Consider the following 14,382-nt stretch of genomic DNA (forward strand, 5'->3'; position numbering starts at 1 on the left):
TCTTTAATTTTATATACTAAATTACTAATGTTTTATAACGTTTTAGCGGGGTGTAATTTTGTTAGGTAGGTTTTTAAAATTACAAGTCTTTTGAAAATTTAAGTTTTTGATCTTAACTATTTATTGTTAATAAAATGCTCATTGTAGCCAGTTATTTTAAGATGTTCATCATCAATATTTATGAGAAAAGACAATTTTTTTGTTGAGAAAAGACAGAATTAAAGGAATGTAAAATAAAACCTATTGTTTCATTGAAAATTATTGTTTCATTGATTGCATGCGTTGATAGGTCAAAGATAATAAAATTGTTTTTTCTAAAAATGTTTCTAGAATCTCCACTGCAAAGAGTATGTTTCTCCAGGATGAAACATAAAGGAAGTCCTACAGGGTGAGAATCCTTGTCAGGTTTTGCTGGTTCTTCCAGGGCTTATGTCTGTCCGCATTGCACTTTGTGGCGAGGCAGCATTAGTGTCAATAAAAGAATCTTACTTCTATACTCTTTATGCGGTATATGGACAGCTCCTCTAGAGAACCTATACCTGCAACATGCCGCCGTGGGCTTTTCACGACTTCCAATATACCTATCTTATGATAGAGGCCAGCTAATCGGCTTAATAGATAGCCCTAAACCGGACAACTGGACCGCGACTTAACAAGACCAATGGGACATCTCAACCTGACCACGATAAGGCATTACTCGGCGTGACAAGCAACTCACGCATCCACACGCAACTCCCCCATGATCCAATCAGGCCCTCTTTCTCGACCATTTCTATACTCAGGCACCGGTCCCCCAAAGCAACTTATCGGGCATCATAACAGTACACAATCTCCTTGACCTCACACCATATTTTTACTTTTTCCGAACCTCCTCAACACACCAGCGATCTGCCCAGCACCACCTTTGGCAATAAACTAAAGAGCATGTCAATGGGGCAAGATCGGTCTCATTTCATAGTCACACGGGATCTATGGTAGTCAATCTTCGGAGGGGCGCCCCCACTCAACTGCCATTGCTCTTGCAATGGTACCAGATGTATCTCTGCATTACCGGGATAGTGGCGCAAACATCTGGGCCTCAGTAGGACTCTTTGGTATTATTGAGTCGCTTGCTCTTTCGAGTCGAGTCAGTAGGTGCTGCACCAAAAAAATAAAATAAAATAAAATAAAGGAAGTCTGGGAGTCTCTGGCCCCTATGATGAGGCTCCGATGATTATCGTCATTGACATTCAATCTCACAGTGGAACGTCAATAGCAGGATAAGATAACTCTTGAATAGAACAAGTCCCAGGCCAGCTTAATAAGACCTAACTGATGTAGATCAGATCTGTTATATCCATCTATTATGCACAATTTTGTGATTGAATATTTTCTAATTTTTCATAACGTTTAAATTGCATTGCGTCTTAAAATATGATGTAATGATAAGTGCTATATTCTTAGAAATGAGTTACAATAGACTAAAAGAAGCGGCTGGAAAGTACAGACGGAACATAAAGCCAATACACTGCACGGTTGTAAAGATAACACGAAAGAGCGCATCAGCTTTCCAGAAAGCTGGTAAGAATGTCACAATAGCATTTATAATATATTTATGAACTTTCCTTTTAGGAGCCACAACTCATTCCGTCCTATGGGAATCTTGCACAATTTCGGTATTCCTAGTTAATCATATATTATTGATTAGAAATGGGTATACGCGGTATGTAGGTTTATTTCGTAACGAGCGTTAAGTGTTGATAATGATATTCAATTTGGTTATGGTTTCTGGTAAGCCTCGTCTCTAAACATAAAGTTAAGCGTGTTAACATTATTAGATAAACGATTATTTATCTTAGGTACAGAATTATTTCACAACGTTAGTTTGTACTTTGTCTCGTAAGTCATAACTGTTAGCTCTAAAATGGAATTTTTGTGAACACTATTTATTGCTAGGTAGTAGGTGGTAGGTAATGATTTGATTTCTATTTTTAGAATTTTATGATGGCTTTGAAATTAAGGGGGCAGGGGGGGTCTTTATGAAATTTCTCTCGAAATTGGTTTTATAGTTGTTTTTGATAGAGGAGAGTGATCTGTCTGCTGCTTTTGGTTCCATGGAAATATATTGTTCCAAGCCGAAGTTATTGCTGGTCAAAGGTCAGCGCTCATGTGTAATTGTATTGCATGAGCGATTTTCAATCGAGCGCCCTGAAAATTTTGAGATAGGCCTTAGAACATTTTTTATTCAATTTTGAAAATCCCGGACCTGGAAAAATCGTCAAAAAACGAGGTCCAAGATTTTCAAAATCGAATAAAAAAATTTCTAAGGGCCTATCTCAAAATTCTGATCCACCAGAAGTTTTTAAATGGTCCTTAAAACATATTCTGAAAGTTTCAAGGTGATTGCTCAAAAAATGTAGGATAAGATTGAAAATGCAATAACGTCGGCTAGGAACAATATTTTTCCATGGAACCAAAAGCAGCAGACAGATATCACTCTCCTCTATCAAAAACAACTATAAAATTAATTTCAAGAGAAATTTCATAAATACCCCCCCCCCCCCCCCCCTGCCTTAAGGTGCTCTTTTATAAAGTACTAGAAAGCCCAGAGAGGAAGCTAATAGAATAATAGTATTCTTTGATAGTCATGTTTTTATCGATATCAAAAAATATCCATCCCAACCGAAGATACAGCCGATTTAAATAGGAAACAATTTTAACATAACGTTATTACCACAAAACCGTTCACAATTCAGTTCCAACAATCATTGCACGTGCACGTGTGCCTTCCAACACCGTTGCTATGCAACCTTTTGATTTTTACCTAACTTCCTACTTCTCGCCTAATTTGTACGTGGGCGGTCGTACATACAGACGACAAACAAACATAATCTTTCGAATTATAATTAAGACTAGAAAGCCCGTAGTAACAGGAATGAAGCTAATATTATTCTTCGGTAGTCAACGTCAGTTTTTATCACATCAAAAAATATCCATCATAACTGAAAATAACGTAATTACACAACGTAATTACCGCAAAACAGATCAAAAATGTCGCAAATCTTTGCACGTGCACGTGCGTGTAACAACCCTCGTTACCATGGTTACTATGCAACTTCCTATTCCTTTATTCCTCGTCCAATTTGCACGTGGGTGGTCGTACAAACATAAAAATTGAATCTTTAAATTGTGGCTTTTTCCATTAAATCTGATTGATCGAGGAGCACTACCCAGAGGCATTAATCGGCACTATCGCCTTAAAATCTTTAATTACAATCAAATATATAGTTAAACATAAGCACACAATGTATAAAATATGATTACGCTATTAGCAAAGTTAAATAGTACTATTAATTAAGAATTTTTGAATATCTCTTATCTCTTGATATAAATTTAGAACAGCTACACAGGATCTGAAGAATGCGTGGTGATATTTTTATCTTATTTAAAATGACAGTGAAATTGCGCGGTAGCGATAGCATTGTAAAAATGCTCGTCACTATCAACGTTGATTCAACGTATGTTGTACCAAATTATTCAATTTTTAAATAACTCTTATCTCTTGATATAAATTTGAGTTGTTCCAGTCCTTGTCATCCGGGTTAAGTGCTTGTGCAGTAAGAACATGCTTGCTGACTGTAGACTTGAATGAATTTAAGAATTTGTCTTGTCGGAAAGTCGTGACGTATTTGTTTGTTTGTTGTTTGTATATAGAACCCGTCCCCAATCTCGTATCGGAAAATTGTTAAACTCAGGTCTGAGTGTGAATACGGGTGGTACCTGCAAGAGTGTTCATTAAGCATTTAGAGTTCTGTAAAATTGCAGTTACAATTGTGCTAGAGTATTTTTTACCAGTATATACGATTGGTATCAGATATATATATCCGTACATGCTTCCAAAATTTGTAAAGCCGTAGTACATACGGCTTTAGTACTTATCACATTACACCGGAGCCTTCACAGTGCAATCTCCTTTTGCAGTCGATCTGTCGTGACGTATTTTATGACTTTGTTAATAATGTTGACCGTTTTGTTATATAACTTAGGCCCAATGTAAGAAATGCTTTTGTCTGAATTACTTAAACGGTTAAATTGTATTGCAAAGAGCTGAGGTTCTCTTCTCGGTACGTTTAAGTTTGAAACAGTGAACATTCTCATAATATTTGGTGGTACAGTGTTAGAATATACTTTGTGCATTAAACATATGTATTATAAATTAATCACGTTCGGCCAAGGTAATACTTCTACTTCTAGTTTATTGAAAATTTCCTTTGTGTGTGAAGGTGTACTGTTCAGATATTTGTCATAAAAATAGCGGTGGTATTGGTTGCCTGCAGCGCGAATGCCCTTTTTCTGGGCCGAGAAGACTCTTTTAACGGAGTTTAGTGATCTTGTTCCCCAAACTTTTTGTGATCACTTTGCTTTAATCGTTAACCTCCCATGTAGATTTCTATATCTTCAGTTTTCTTATTTGTAAAGATCAATTATTTAGTTTTGCTAGCATTTAATTTAAGCCCGTTATTAGTATCTCAATCTATTGTCACAATAATGTCATTCATGTATTCTTACTGTGTATAGTATGGAAATGGCATTGTGACATAAATATTAAATATGTGTGTTGGATTTTAGATAGAATCATATAATTATCGTATAATGCATTCATACTTAGTAAACATCTGTGGCACTTTGCGGTTGCAGTCCCGATTAATCACATAAATTAAATCTAAAATAAACCTCTTATCTTTTAGGATTGGAAAGGAAGCTGATGCTACCTGACGAGCTGTCAGTCAATTCCCTGCGTACAGCAATCGCCAAGTTGTATGGACTGAACGCTAACAACAAGATAACACTTTACCGAAAGTTATCTGGTATGTGGATTCCTTTGCAATTTTTTGATCTTTACCTATTACCTATATCATTCATCTTCATAATTATAATATAAAATACATGCAATTTTTCAATATGATTGGATTATGGTTAGTCCCTGGAAATATTAATATCCATGCTTCAAGTAAAATCCAGGTTTTATGTAAAATTCTCTTAATTGGGCGATTTTTCTTTTCAATTGTTCTTTTAATTATTTCTCTTGTTGCTAATATTATGTTTATAGTTTTTGTAGCAATCAGAGGGTTTTGATTGAATTTTAAACTGGTAATACTTGTCAGGACTCGAACTAGACGAGGAAGACGTCAAAGCGATTGGTCTTTCAACTACCATATACTGCTTCATGGAGGAACTGGAAGCAGTATATGGTAGTCGAAAGACCAATGATGTGAAGGAACGGCCCAGTAAGGCGACAGCTACAGGTTTGATTGATTGAGGATTACTAGTCACTACCCGGAGGTATTATTCTACCTGGCACTTACGCCTTAAAATCTTTAAGTTTCAAAACAATTAAAGCCGAGAGAAGTTTTAGTCACTGAAGACCCCCTGTTTCTCAGTAACAACAAACAAAATTACAGAACTGCAGTGCACCTCATCACGGGACATTGTGGCCTCAACAAACACCTACACACCATTCACAAATCAGATACAAGTGCTTGTCCTAAATGCGGCGACGGAGAGGAGACTGTCTCACACTTTCTCGGACAGTGCCCGGCTATTGCCCAAATAAGAGGTCAATATTTCCGGGATTACTACCTCTCTGTCAATGACATATTCGACAACCAACACATCTCCACCATTGTCAACTTTACAAACCACACTAAACGCTTAGTGGTGCCGGAGGAGTTGGACCAGACAGGTGTAACATAGCGACTACTTTAACGCCGTCTTGTTTCGCCCCTCTCTTCCACACTCAACCACCAATTAAGCGTTTATCTATGACACACCCCACAACACTTATCATCATCCTTGATTACACATCTTGATTCCACTGGCATCCTCCCACAGGACTGCCATACCCCAGAGGTAGGCAAAGCATCCATATGCTATCCTCTCGTGGGCCAACCAGGCCCAGCCCCTCTTTTAAAAAAAACAAAAAAAAACGCTGTTTGGAATCAGCTCCCTTATCAGTTGTGAACATTAACCGATATTGTCTTGTTTAAAAAGAGACTAAAATTCATATCTCTGAAAAAGCATTCATCTTACTATATATATATAAAGCGAGACGTTATATACAGTATGGGCCAAAAGTCAGTACCCATACGTTGTGTCTTATACCTCCGCTGTGATTTATATTTGAGAGTTGTTGTTTTGCAGATGGCATACTGTACCTACTTGTTCGAGGATTCTGTCGCCAAAATTTGAAAATTCGGATATTTTAAACCACGCCCATTCAATATTAAAACACCTATATTGTTCTTTCTGAACATGCTGGACGCCTAATTTTTTTAGAGACGGTAGATTATTAAATGTTACATCCGATCTGAAAAAATGATGTGAAACGAATTTGAAATGAAGAAGTTATCAAGCATTTTCTGTATCTCGTTAACAAAATTGACTGGGTGATTATGTGACACGACACCTTAATTGGGCAGCCTTAACGATTCCCATAATGTTTAATATAACGGGGTGGTTAACGGGGTGACCTTATCACGCGATTACTCGATTAGGTGAGCCAATCACCTGATCACACGTAATGAATAAACTCGTTATGCTTCGTATCTCGGTGATCTGAGAAGCTACAACTCTCATTTTTTTCATGACAAACGTAATTCGAATGGCCAAACACAATTCAATAAAATTTGGCTCGATCCGACTATCCAAACTATCAAATAAATGCGAAAATGAACCTTAATTTTTTTAAATGAACATTTCAATTTGACAAATTCCTCGAACCAGTCGTGGTAGCAAGTCATACCAGAAAGAATTATTTCAATTGGGCACTCAGTGACTGAGCTATTAAGGCCAACGTATGGGTACTGACTTTTATTCATGGGAATAAAAGCAAAATTATAAACTGTATGATTTAACACAAGTTTTAAATGTGATGGGAAATATATGCTATAGCAATCGCCTGCGCTATGTTCTACGATTGACCATGATTTTATTGTCCAGGATCAGGATTAGTAGTTGAATCAACTTTTAAGCCAAAGCGTATGCGCTCCAAAAGCATGAACCTTCCCGAGGAACCTTCAGGTAAAGTAAAATGTCATCAAATGATATGGGCCCGTAATCTGTATACTTTTTCGTTCTTTTCCGTATACTTTTCCGTTGTTTGCTCATCAAAACGTCAATTTATTCAATAATATATAAACTATTACAGGATCTCAGATGGTCATGAGCTCCTTTAAACCGAAGCGTTGCCGGTTTAGGACAGCTGACATTCTGGCTGCTGGAGCTCCTGGTGCTACAACAGGGATCGGGCACCACTGTACAGTTGAAGAGTACAGCCTTGAACGGCGTGAGTTCATGAAGACTGAGGGGAGACTGGAAATTACTGACGTTAGTCTGGGAAGGGGAGGGTACAGAAGGGTATCAAAGGGTAGGTTGCTGCGAGGTGAGGACATCATGGATGTAGCAGTGAAGCTATTCCACGAGCAAGGGATTGAGCGAATACGGAATGGGGGATTGACGGTAGAAGAAGAAAGCCGGAGATATGTTAAATGTCTTGAGGTGGCGCACGCCTTGGCGCTAGAATTCGCCAAGGCCACAGGAGAACCCTTGGGCTATAACAAGGGAATGCTTGTTACATCAGAAGAGAAGGTTTTTATGGTAGAACCGATGTTGAATGGACAACCATGGAAACTTGTCAACAACGATGGGAAGAGTTGTGGCAACCCTGAGCAGGTGCCTATACCTAAGGAGACTGTGGAGGCATTTGTCCACTTCACATACCATGCTACAGAAGGGGCGCTTCTCGTCCTTGATATCCAAGGTATGGGTACTTCGCTGATGGACCCGGAGATATCAACATCAGGGCAGATTGATCCACTTGAGGAGTACTTCAATGTCGGCAATTTTGGCCAAGATGGTATTAAGAACTTCTTTGAGTGGCATATTTGCAACGATATCTGTAAAGATTATAAAGCATTCAAGTAGAAACCTTTCAACATATTTGATATATAATAGGATTTAATGCTAGATGATAGATTATTCATTATATGAATAAGAAACTAATCGGGATTAAGGGTGCAGGGAGGGTCTTCAAAAAAAAATGAGGTCCACGGTTTTCAAAAATCGAATAAAAAATGTTTAAATGTTTAAAAGCTTATCTCAAAATTTTGTCTATACAATCTCGTCCAAATGATCCTTACAACATTTAATGCTGTAAGTTTGAGGGTGATTGCTCAACAAATTTATAGGAGAAAATAGATTTTAGGAGAAATAGATTTTTATAGGAGAAAATAGATTTTTAGACTCGATTTTCAGGGGGCACGTGATCGAAAATCGCTCGTGCAATACAATTAATACACACAAGCGCTGACCTTTTACCGGCGATAATTTCGGCTAGGAACAATATTTTTCTATCGGATTGAATAAAAGAATCTGATAGATATTACTCCCTTCTATCAGACACAATTAAAAAGTCGATTTTCAAAAAATTTCCATGAAGACTCCCCCTGCCCCCTAAAATTAATTTTAAACTTGATCAAAGACATAATTATGAAATCACTGTTTTTACAAATTTCAATTCGTTGATTGGTTAAACTCTGTGAGTTTGAACTTGTAAGAAGAATTTTATTGTTAGAGTTTATGGTTTGAATGAAAATTTTATAGATATTTGACGTTTTTAATAGCGATTATTCGTTATGTGAATAAGAAACTGATTGGGATTAAACTAATTTTTAACTTGATCAAAGACTTAATTTTACAAATTTCAAGAGTTTCTGCTCAATTGTTAATATTTGTTGATTGGTTAAACTCTGTGAGTTTGAACAAGAATAATCTTTTTGGATTTTGTGGGGTCGAAAATTTTATAGATATTTGAGGTATTTAATAGCAGATATATCTAGCGTTTAACTCATATCAAGTCAATATGTAGCATCTACATATTATCACCTTTCTTCTTGGTTACCGTCAGTAACTTTTTATATCAAAAGCGCCTTGAAACTGACTGGTGAAATGTTAAAAAGTCATATTTATACTCTATAGACAGTTCCTCTACAATGTACATTTAGTACATCAAAATCTTTAAACGTATAAACAATTATTGTACTACATTAATTTATTGTATTGCCAACATTTTTATTTGTACTTATTAGAATAGAATGGCTTGGAAAGGTGATGACACCCTCAGATTATACCTGGACACCAAGGTCCAAAGAAATTGGGACATCCGGAATGAGATTCTACCTTCATTGCCCAAAGAGTTCCCACATTACAAGTTCAGTGAATCCAACCTACGCAGGTGAGTCTTAATTAATTCGGTTTTAATTCATTTATTCATGAATAAATGGCAAAATGTGGCAAAATGAAACAAAGAAACAGGTTTTTGAATCTCTCTTTTTCTTGTGTCAAGTATCGATATTGATAATTACTCAAAATCTTACACACAACAGTGACCGATGATATAATTTGACTATGTTTGATTGTTTAGTATCTTTAGTAACTTTAATTATTATAACATGCTCACTAGGTGCTTTTATCTAGGTTACACTCACAGGCAGCCCCGGCCTTGGCCTTAATATTAATAGTTATTACAAGTTAGTTTTATCGGATTTTCTTTTAGAATGCTCAAACATTTCGGGATTAGGAAGACCAGAGAAGCGGACAAAGCCAACCTCAGGGGGTACATAGAGCTGATATTGGCAAGAAGCACTGGTTCCCTAGGATACCGAGCTGTTGCAGCCATACTAAGGTTGAAAACTATTAGATAATTATCGTTTATTTGAGCAAGAAAATCTTTGACACAACAGAATTATAACAATTACAACTCGATGGCCTCCTCTTCAAATATTTCTGGATAACTAAATGGAGGATAAGTGCGAACTAAAACATCCTTTCAGGAATAAATATGATATTCGGGTATCAGAAAAAGCCGTCGAGGACGAACTCTTAGAAATTGAACCGGAAAATGTTGCGAGACGTGACCCTGCCAATAAGCTGAAACACGTACAGAAAGGTGATTTTTCGGTGAAAGGTCCGAACTATCTGTATTCCCTAGACGGACATGATAAGCTGGCAGGGCTGTTTGGTGCAACATTCGACATTCATATATATGGGTGAGATATACTGTACACATTTGGCCTTGGTTCTACACTGTCCAAGCTTCCGGTTTATTCAAGTTTTTTATGTAACATACAAATTTATCATCACTAGCTTATTTTCAACTTTATGAATTTATGAACGATGCAAAAATAGTTACATCTCAGAAAGAAAAATGTCATTGCTAAGAGTTAGGTCACAGGGTTTGTTGGTAACAATAAACTTTCTAACGTCAATCAGATGCTTACAACTTCTTTGCTAGCCTGTAACATTTTTAAGACGTGTGCCTAAAAATGAATGCTTGAGGTCCTACGTTTGGTATATATATATTATATATATATATAATATTCTGAACTGTGGACAAAAATATTTGGAAAACGTATTTATAAGACCCTACTGCCTTCTTCGGCAGATAACGTCTACTTAGGAGCCTCCACTCTAGAGTCAGATGGCTCACAGCCCTGTCCCAAAAATAACCACTTCTAAGATTTTCACATTTCACAATCTCAATACATTAATACCTGTTTCAGGGCAATGGACACGTTCAGCCGTAAAGTTATGGTCATGAAGGTGGCACACACCAACAAAAACCCAAAAATTGTGGGTAAGATGTACTTCGACTTTGTGATGAAAAACAGGTTCATACCAAGGAGAATACGGGTGGACAGAGGTACCGAAACAGGAGAAATTGCTGCTATCCAGGTGAATAAGATAAACTCTTTATACTAGCAACCCTCCAGGAAAAGGATGCCGGGAAATGGCAAGTGGAATCAGAGGGAATTAATAAATATACAAATGTCAATATACAAATGTCAATATACCTTAAGAACGACAAAATATTTAGTCTACCATAAATTTAGTCAAACTTTTGACTAAAATTGTTGTAAACCAAATTTCATGAGACTAAATTTTTCGGCGACTAATTTTAAAGCAGACTAAAATTTCAGTAGAGCAAATATGACAGGAATATTATTAAGCTTACATTGTTTATAATTAATATATTATGACATCACCGTTCCTACTGCACAAAACCGTACCAAAGTCCTATTGCATTTAAACATTACATTGTTAATCGATCCATCCCAATGCATTTCTGGATCTGATGTTATTGAAATTCCTGAGTAATGCAAAACGCACTTTATAATGACAGGACTATATAGTGACAAGTCACTATAAAGTGCTTGTCATTATATAGTGTTGTCATTATATAGTGCGGGAATCGAGCCAAAAGGGTGTGGGGCGCCAACAGGGAGGGAGGGGGGCGCTTTTTCAATAGGAGGTGGGGGCGCCAACAGGCAACGTTACGCCACTGCAGTTCTTTGAACTTGATAAGACGCTTAGTGTGTGTTGCAAAGTTAACAATAATACTAATATTATGTTAATCGTGGTATGGCTACCTCAAATTGGATTCGCCAGTGGTGTCAAGCTCAGCCAGTTCATAAGCTTTTGAATTTACCCACAAACCTACGCGTGCTGCTATCCGTCGGATTTCAAGTGAGCAAGTGTTCGTGGATCCGGGAGCATCAAGGGAGTCAAACATATATCTAAGTGCTAGTAGCTGAACTCATCTTAACTTCTTTACATTGGATTCAGTTATTGTAGCAGTAAACTAAAATAAGTCTGATGACAGCTCTGTTTATTCATTTGCATGTGGCCAAAGTTTAACAATATATCTAAAGTTCTGCAATATCCTTATTTTCAGCTTTTTCTCCTTCAGAAGAATGGTTTCCCCCAAACTCCAATTGAGGGAGTCATATATGGACCAAGCACAGCCAATAGAATAGAACGACTTTGGAGGACACTAAAAGAACACCTCGAACCTATGTACAAGGAGCAGCTCCGGGAATTGGCATCTTCCGGATATTACCAGCCCGCTGATCCGGTTGACAGGAACTTATTATCGGCGATCTATATTCCTCATGTACAACGGTCTCTGGACGAGTTTGTCCAATACTGGAATAGCCATAAGTACGTCGACGTTAATGATTGTTGTTGCGAAAGTTTGATCGGATCTGTGAATATTAAGTTGTGTTTATAGTGGCGATAAAAACTGAATTTCAAATAATACTATTACCTTCCTGATCCCTGTGACCACGCGCCTTCTAGTATTTTAATATTTCCAATTAAGTGAGATTGACCTTTTTTGCTGTTTTTGCAGAACTTTTAAGTTTTAACTCAAGGTCACGTTTTGCCGGGAATATAAACATAGTATAGCAAAGATATTACATATATTATGCACATATAACGTGTAAGTTGTTCCGGTCAAAGACTCCTTAAATTAGCAAGGATCTCAATTTAGTTATGAACACTTTAGGGGAGTTAAATGATATAAAAACTATAGCAGATAGCTCGCTGTAGGAAATCTTGGAGATATCTATTGTAGTTTAATGCACAGTTTATTTGCGGTGTGAAGATTTTTTTGCCACGGTACATTATATTTGTACTGTATTATCCTGTTATAGATACTCGATATTATTATAAGTTAACATTTTGAATATTTTTAGGATACGGGCTCAGAGTATTGAAATGCCATGCGGACGTCCTGATGTTTTGTTTGACAATCCTGCTGAACCTTATCAGGTAGATAGGAACAGTCAATATAATGTTCGTCTCAAATTTAATTCAATTTATGGGGATTTATGCGATAAGATTAAGATACCGTTATCTACAATTTTGCTGTTATCTTTTAGTTTAATACTAAAATATATATTTTATAGGACTGTAGGATTGTAGTCACAACTGCAGACTTGCTCGAACTTTCTGACCAATCAGATATGAATAACGTGCAGACAGAATTGCAATTACTTCCTGAGGTCGCTGCTGCGTTAAATAACGTTAATCTCCTTGATGTAAGTGTCATTGGGGAGCTCACAGCTCACAGCTTCACAGCTATAAAATTTTTCTTGTTACAATGTAGTACTGAAAGTATATACTATTATAGATATACTAAAAGGCCAGTTATGGCATCACGAAATATCCTTATCAACCAAAGATACAGGTCATTTAAATGTAAAACATACTAAAAAATTTAAAAAATTCGTGAGGTTCTAACTCCATTTGCGAGCTGAATGGACTCATCGAATACAGATTCTAATGGAAATAAATAGTATTAATTAAAATATAACGATCAAGATGCACATTAACAATTTTCCGACGAAATTCATTTTAATCAATATTATATAGTTATATGTGACCGTAAAATAGTTTTCCGCTGCAAAATAGTTTCCACTGTAAAATAGTTGTTGACTCATTCAGATTATATTGTAAAGAAAGCCTGTTGTCAGAGGGGTATTCTTCGATACAAGTCGAAGATGTCTCGAAAATAATCAAAAACTATTGAATTTCTAAGTATATAATTTGTGAAATTATCAAAAATATCACATTTATTAATTTCAGTCCTTTTTTGACTAATTTAGTAGCCCAAAACTCCGATTTACCGCTTTTTTACTCTCCACATCTGAAAGCTCAGATCAAATTTCAATCTGGAAATAAGGAATACCTTTTTGTATATTCTCAAAGTGTGCGTAAATTTTGTGTAAAGCATTCGTTTTAATTTCAGGTAAACATGATATATTTTAAGAGGCAAAATTCATATAATTGCTGATTTAAGAATGAATGAGTGACTTCAAGGAACTGAGAGTGTTATAGTCTGAGTGTAATAGACTAAAAGAAATTGTAGAAAATGGTTAACTTTAGTTAAGGTTTCACGTCTCTACGACCTTTGGTTTTAGCGCACTGAATCTTGTGCGTCAGCCGCAACCCATCCGTTGTCTCTTGTCTCTTATATATAAGAGATATATAAAATATGTGTAATATATGAAATATGAGTAATAAAATTCGATCGAAGAGAGTTTAATTTCTATCGTCAGTTAAAATAGCTCAAAGCATATCACAAAGTCGTCGAATTTCGATGTATCTTTCATTTTCGGTTTTGGCACTGTGATATACTGACACGGTAAGCATGCTCAAGCATCGATTCTTGAAGAGATTGAGTTGTGATGGTGTATTTTTTTCACCACAAGAACGGGATGAAGAATTTATAACAAATTGTTTAAGCAGAAACTATGTTGTACTTTTGAACTGATTGACGTACGTATCCTTCAATCTTTCAGTGTCTAAAATTTCAGGAGGCACCACAACGCGCAGAGAGGCAATATGTACGTGCACGTTCAATCATCACAACAGCAACAACAACTTGATTAGCTTTTTGTTTTTTGTGGTTGAACTGCTGAAGATAGGACATTTTTTACCACATGATTTTCTTTCTCAGCTATAACTCAGATATTCTCGGATAAAACTAAGATTATAACTGAT

General features: G+C 36.4%; 2 protein-coding genes across 2 annotated transcripts; both read left to right on the forward strand.

Annotated features, from left to right (window-relative positions):
* Positions 1-1,445: 1,445 nt before the first annotated feature.
* Positions 1,446-8,267, forward strand: LOC134825856 (uncharacterized). The gene is made up of 6 exons (XM_063838045.1): positions 1,446-1,560; positions 4,728-4,847; positions 5,145-5,285; positions 5,510-5,596; positions 6,979-7,059; positions 7,187-8,267. Exons 1-6 carry the CDS (start codon positions 1,446-1,448, stop codon positions 7,960-7,962), a joined length of 1,320 nt encoding a protein of 439 aa, XP_063694115.1. The 3' UTR covers positions 7,963-8,267.
* Positions 8,268-9,131: 864 nt separating this feature from the next.
* On the forward strand, positions 9,132-14,349 carry LOC134825858 (uncharacterized). The gene is made up of 8 exons (XM_063838046.1): positions 9,132-9,271; positions 9,593-9,721; positions 9,870-10,085; positions 10,599-10,770; positions 11,771-12,036; positions 12,573-12,648; positions 12,786-12,917; positions 14,196-14,349. Exons 1-8 carry the CDS (start codon positions 9,132-9,134, stop codon positions 14,265-14,267), a joined length of 1,203 nt encoding a protein of 400 aa, XP_063694116.1. The 3' UTR covers positions 14,268-14,349.
* Positions 14,350-14,382: the final 33 nt, after the last annotated feature.

The sequence above is a fragment of the Bolinopsis microptera genome, unplaced genomic scaffold (assembly GCF_026151205.1).
Source record: "Bolinopsis microptera isolate Bmic1 unplaced genomic scaffold, MBARI_Bmic_1.0 sca182, whole genome shotgun sequence".
Classification (NCBI taxonomy): Eukaryota; Metazoa; Ctenophora; class Tentaculata; order Lobata; family Bolinopsidae; genus Bolinopsis; species Bolinopsis microptera.

Coding starts and splice junctions, on each gene's coding strand:
- LOC134825858 (XM_063838046.1), top strand. CDS start 9,132: ATGGCTTGGAAAGGTGATGACACCCTCAGATTATACCTGGACACCAAG. Junction 10,086..10,598: donor TTCGACATTCATATATATGG/GTGAGATATACT, acceptor TACCTGTTTCAG/GGCAATGGACACGTTCAGCC. Junction 12,918..14,195: donor ATAACGTTAATCTCCTTGAT/GTAAGTGTCATT, acceptor CTAAAATTTCAG/GAGGCACCACAACGCGCAGA.
- LOC134825856 (XM_063838045.1), top strand. CDS start 1,446: ATGAGTTACAATAGACTAAAAGAAGCGGCTGGAAAGTACAGACGGAAC. Junction 1,561..4,727: donor ATCAGCTTTCCAGAAAGCTG/GTAAGAATGTCA, acceptor CTTATCTTTTAG/GATTGGAAAGGAAGCTGATG. Junction 4,848..5,144: donor ACTTTACCGAAAGTTATCTG/GTATGTGGATTC, acceptor AATACTTGTCAG/GACTCGAACTAGACGAGGAA.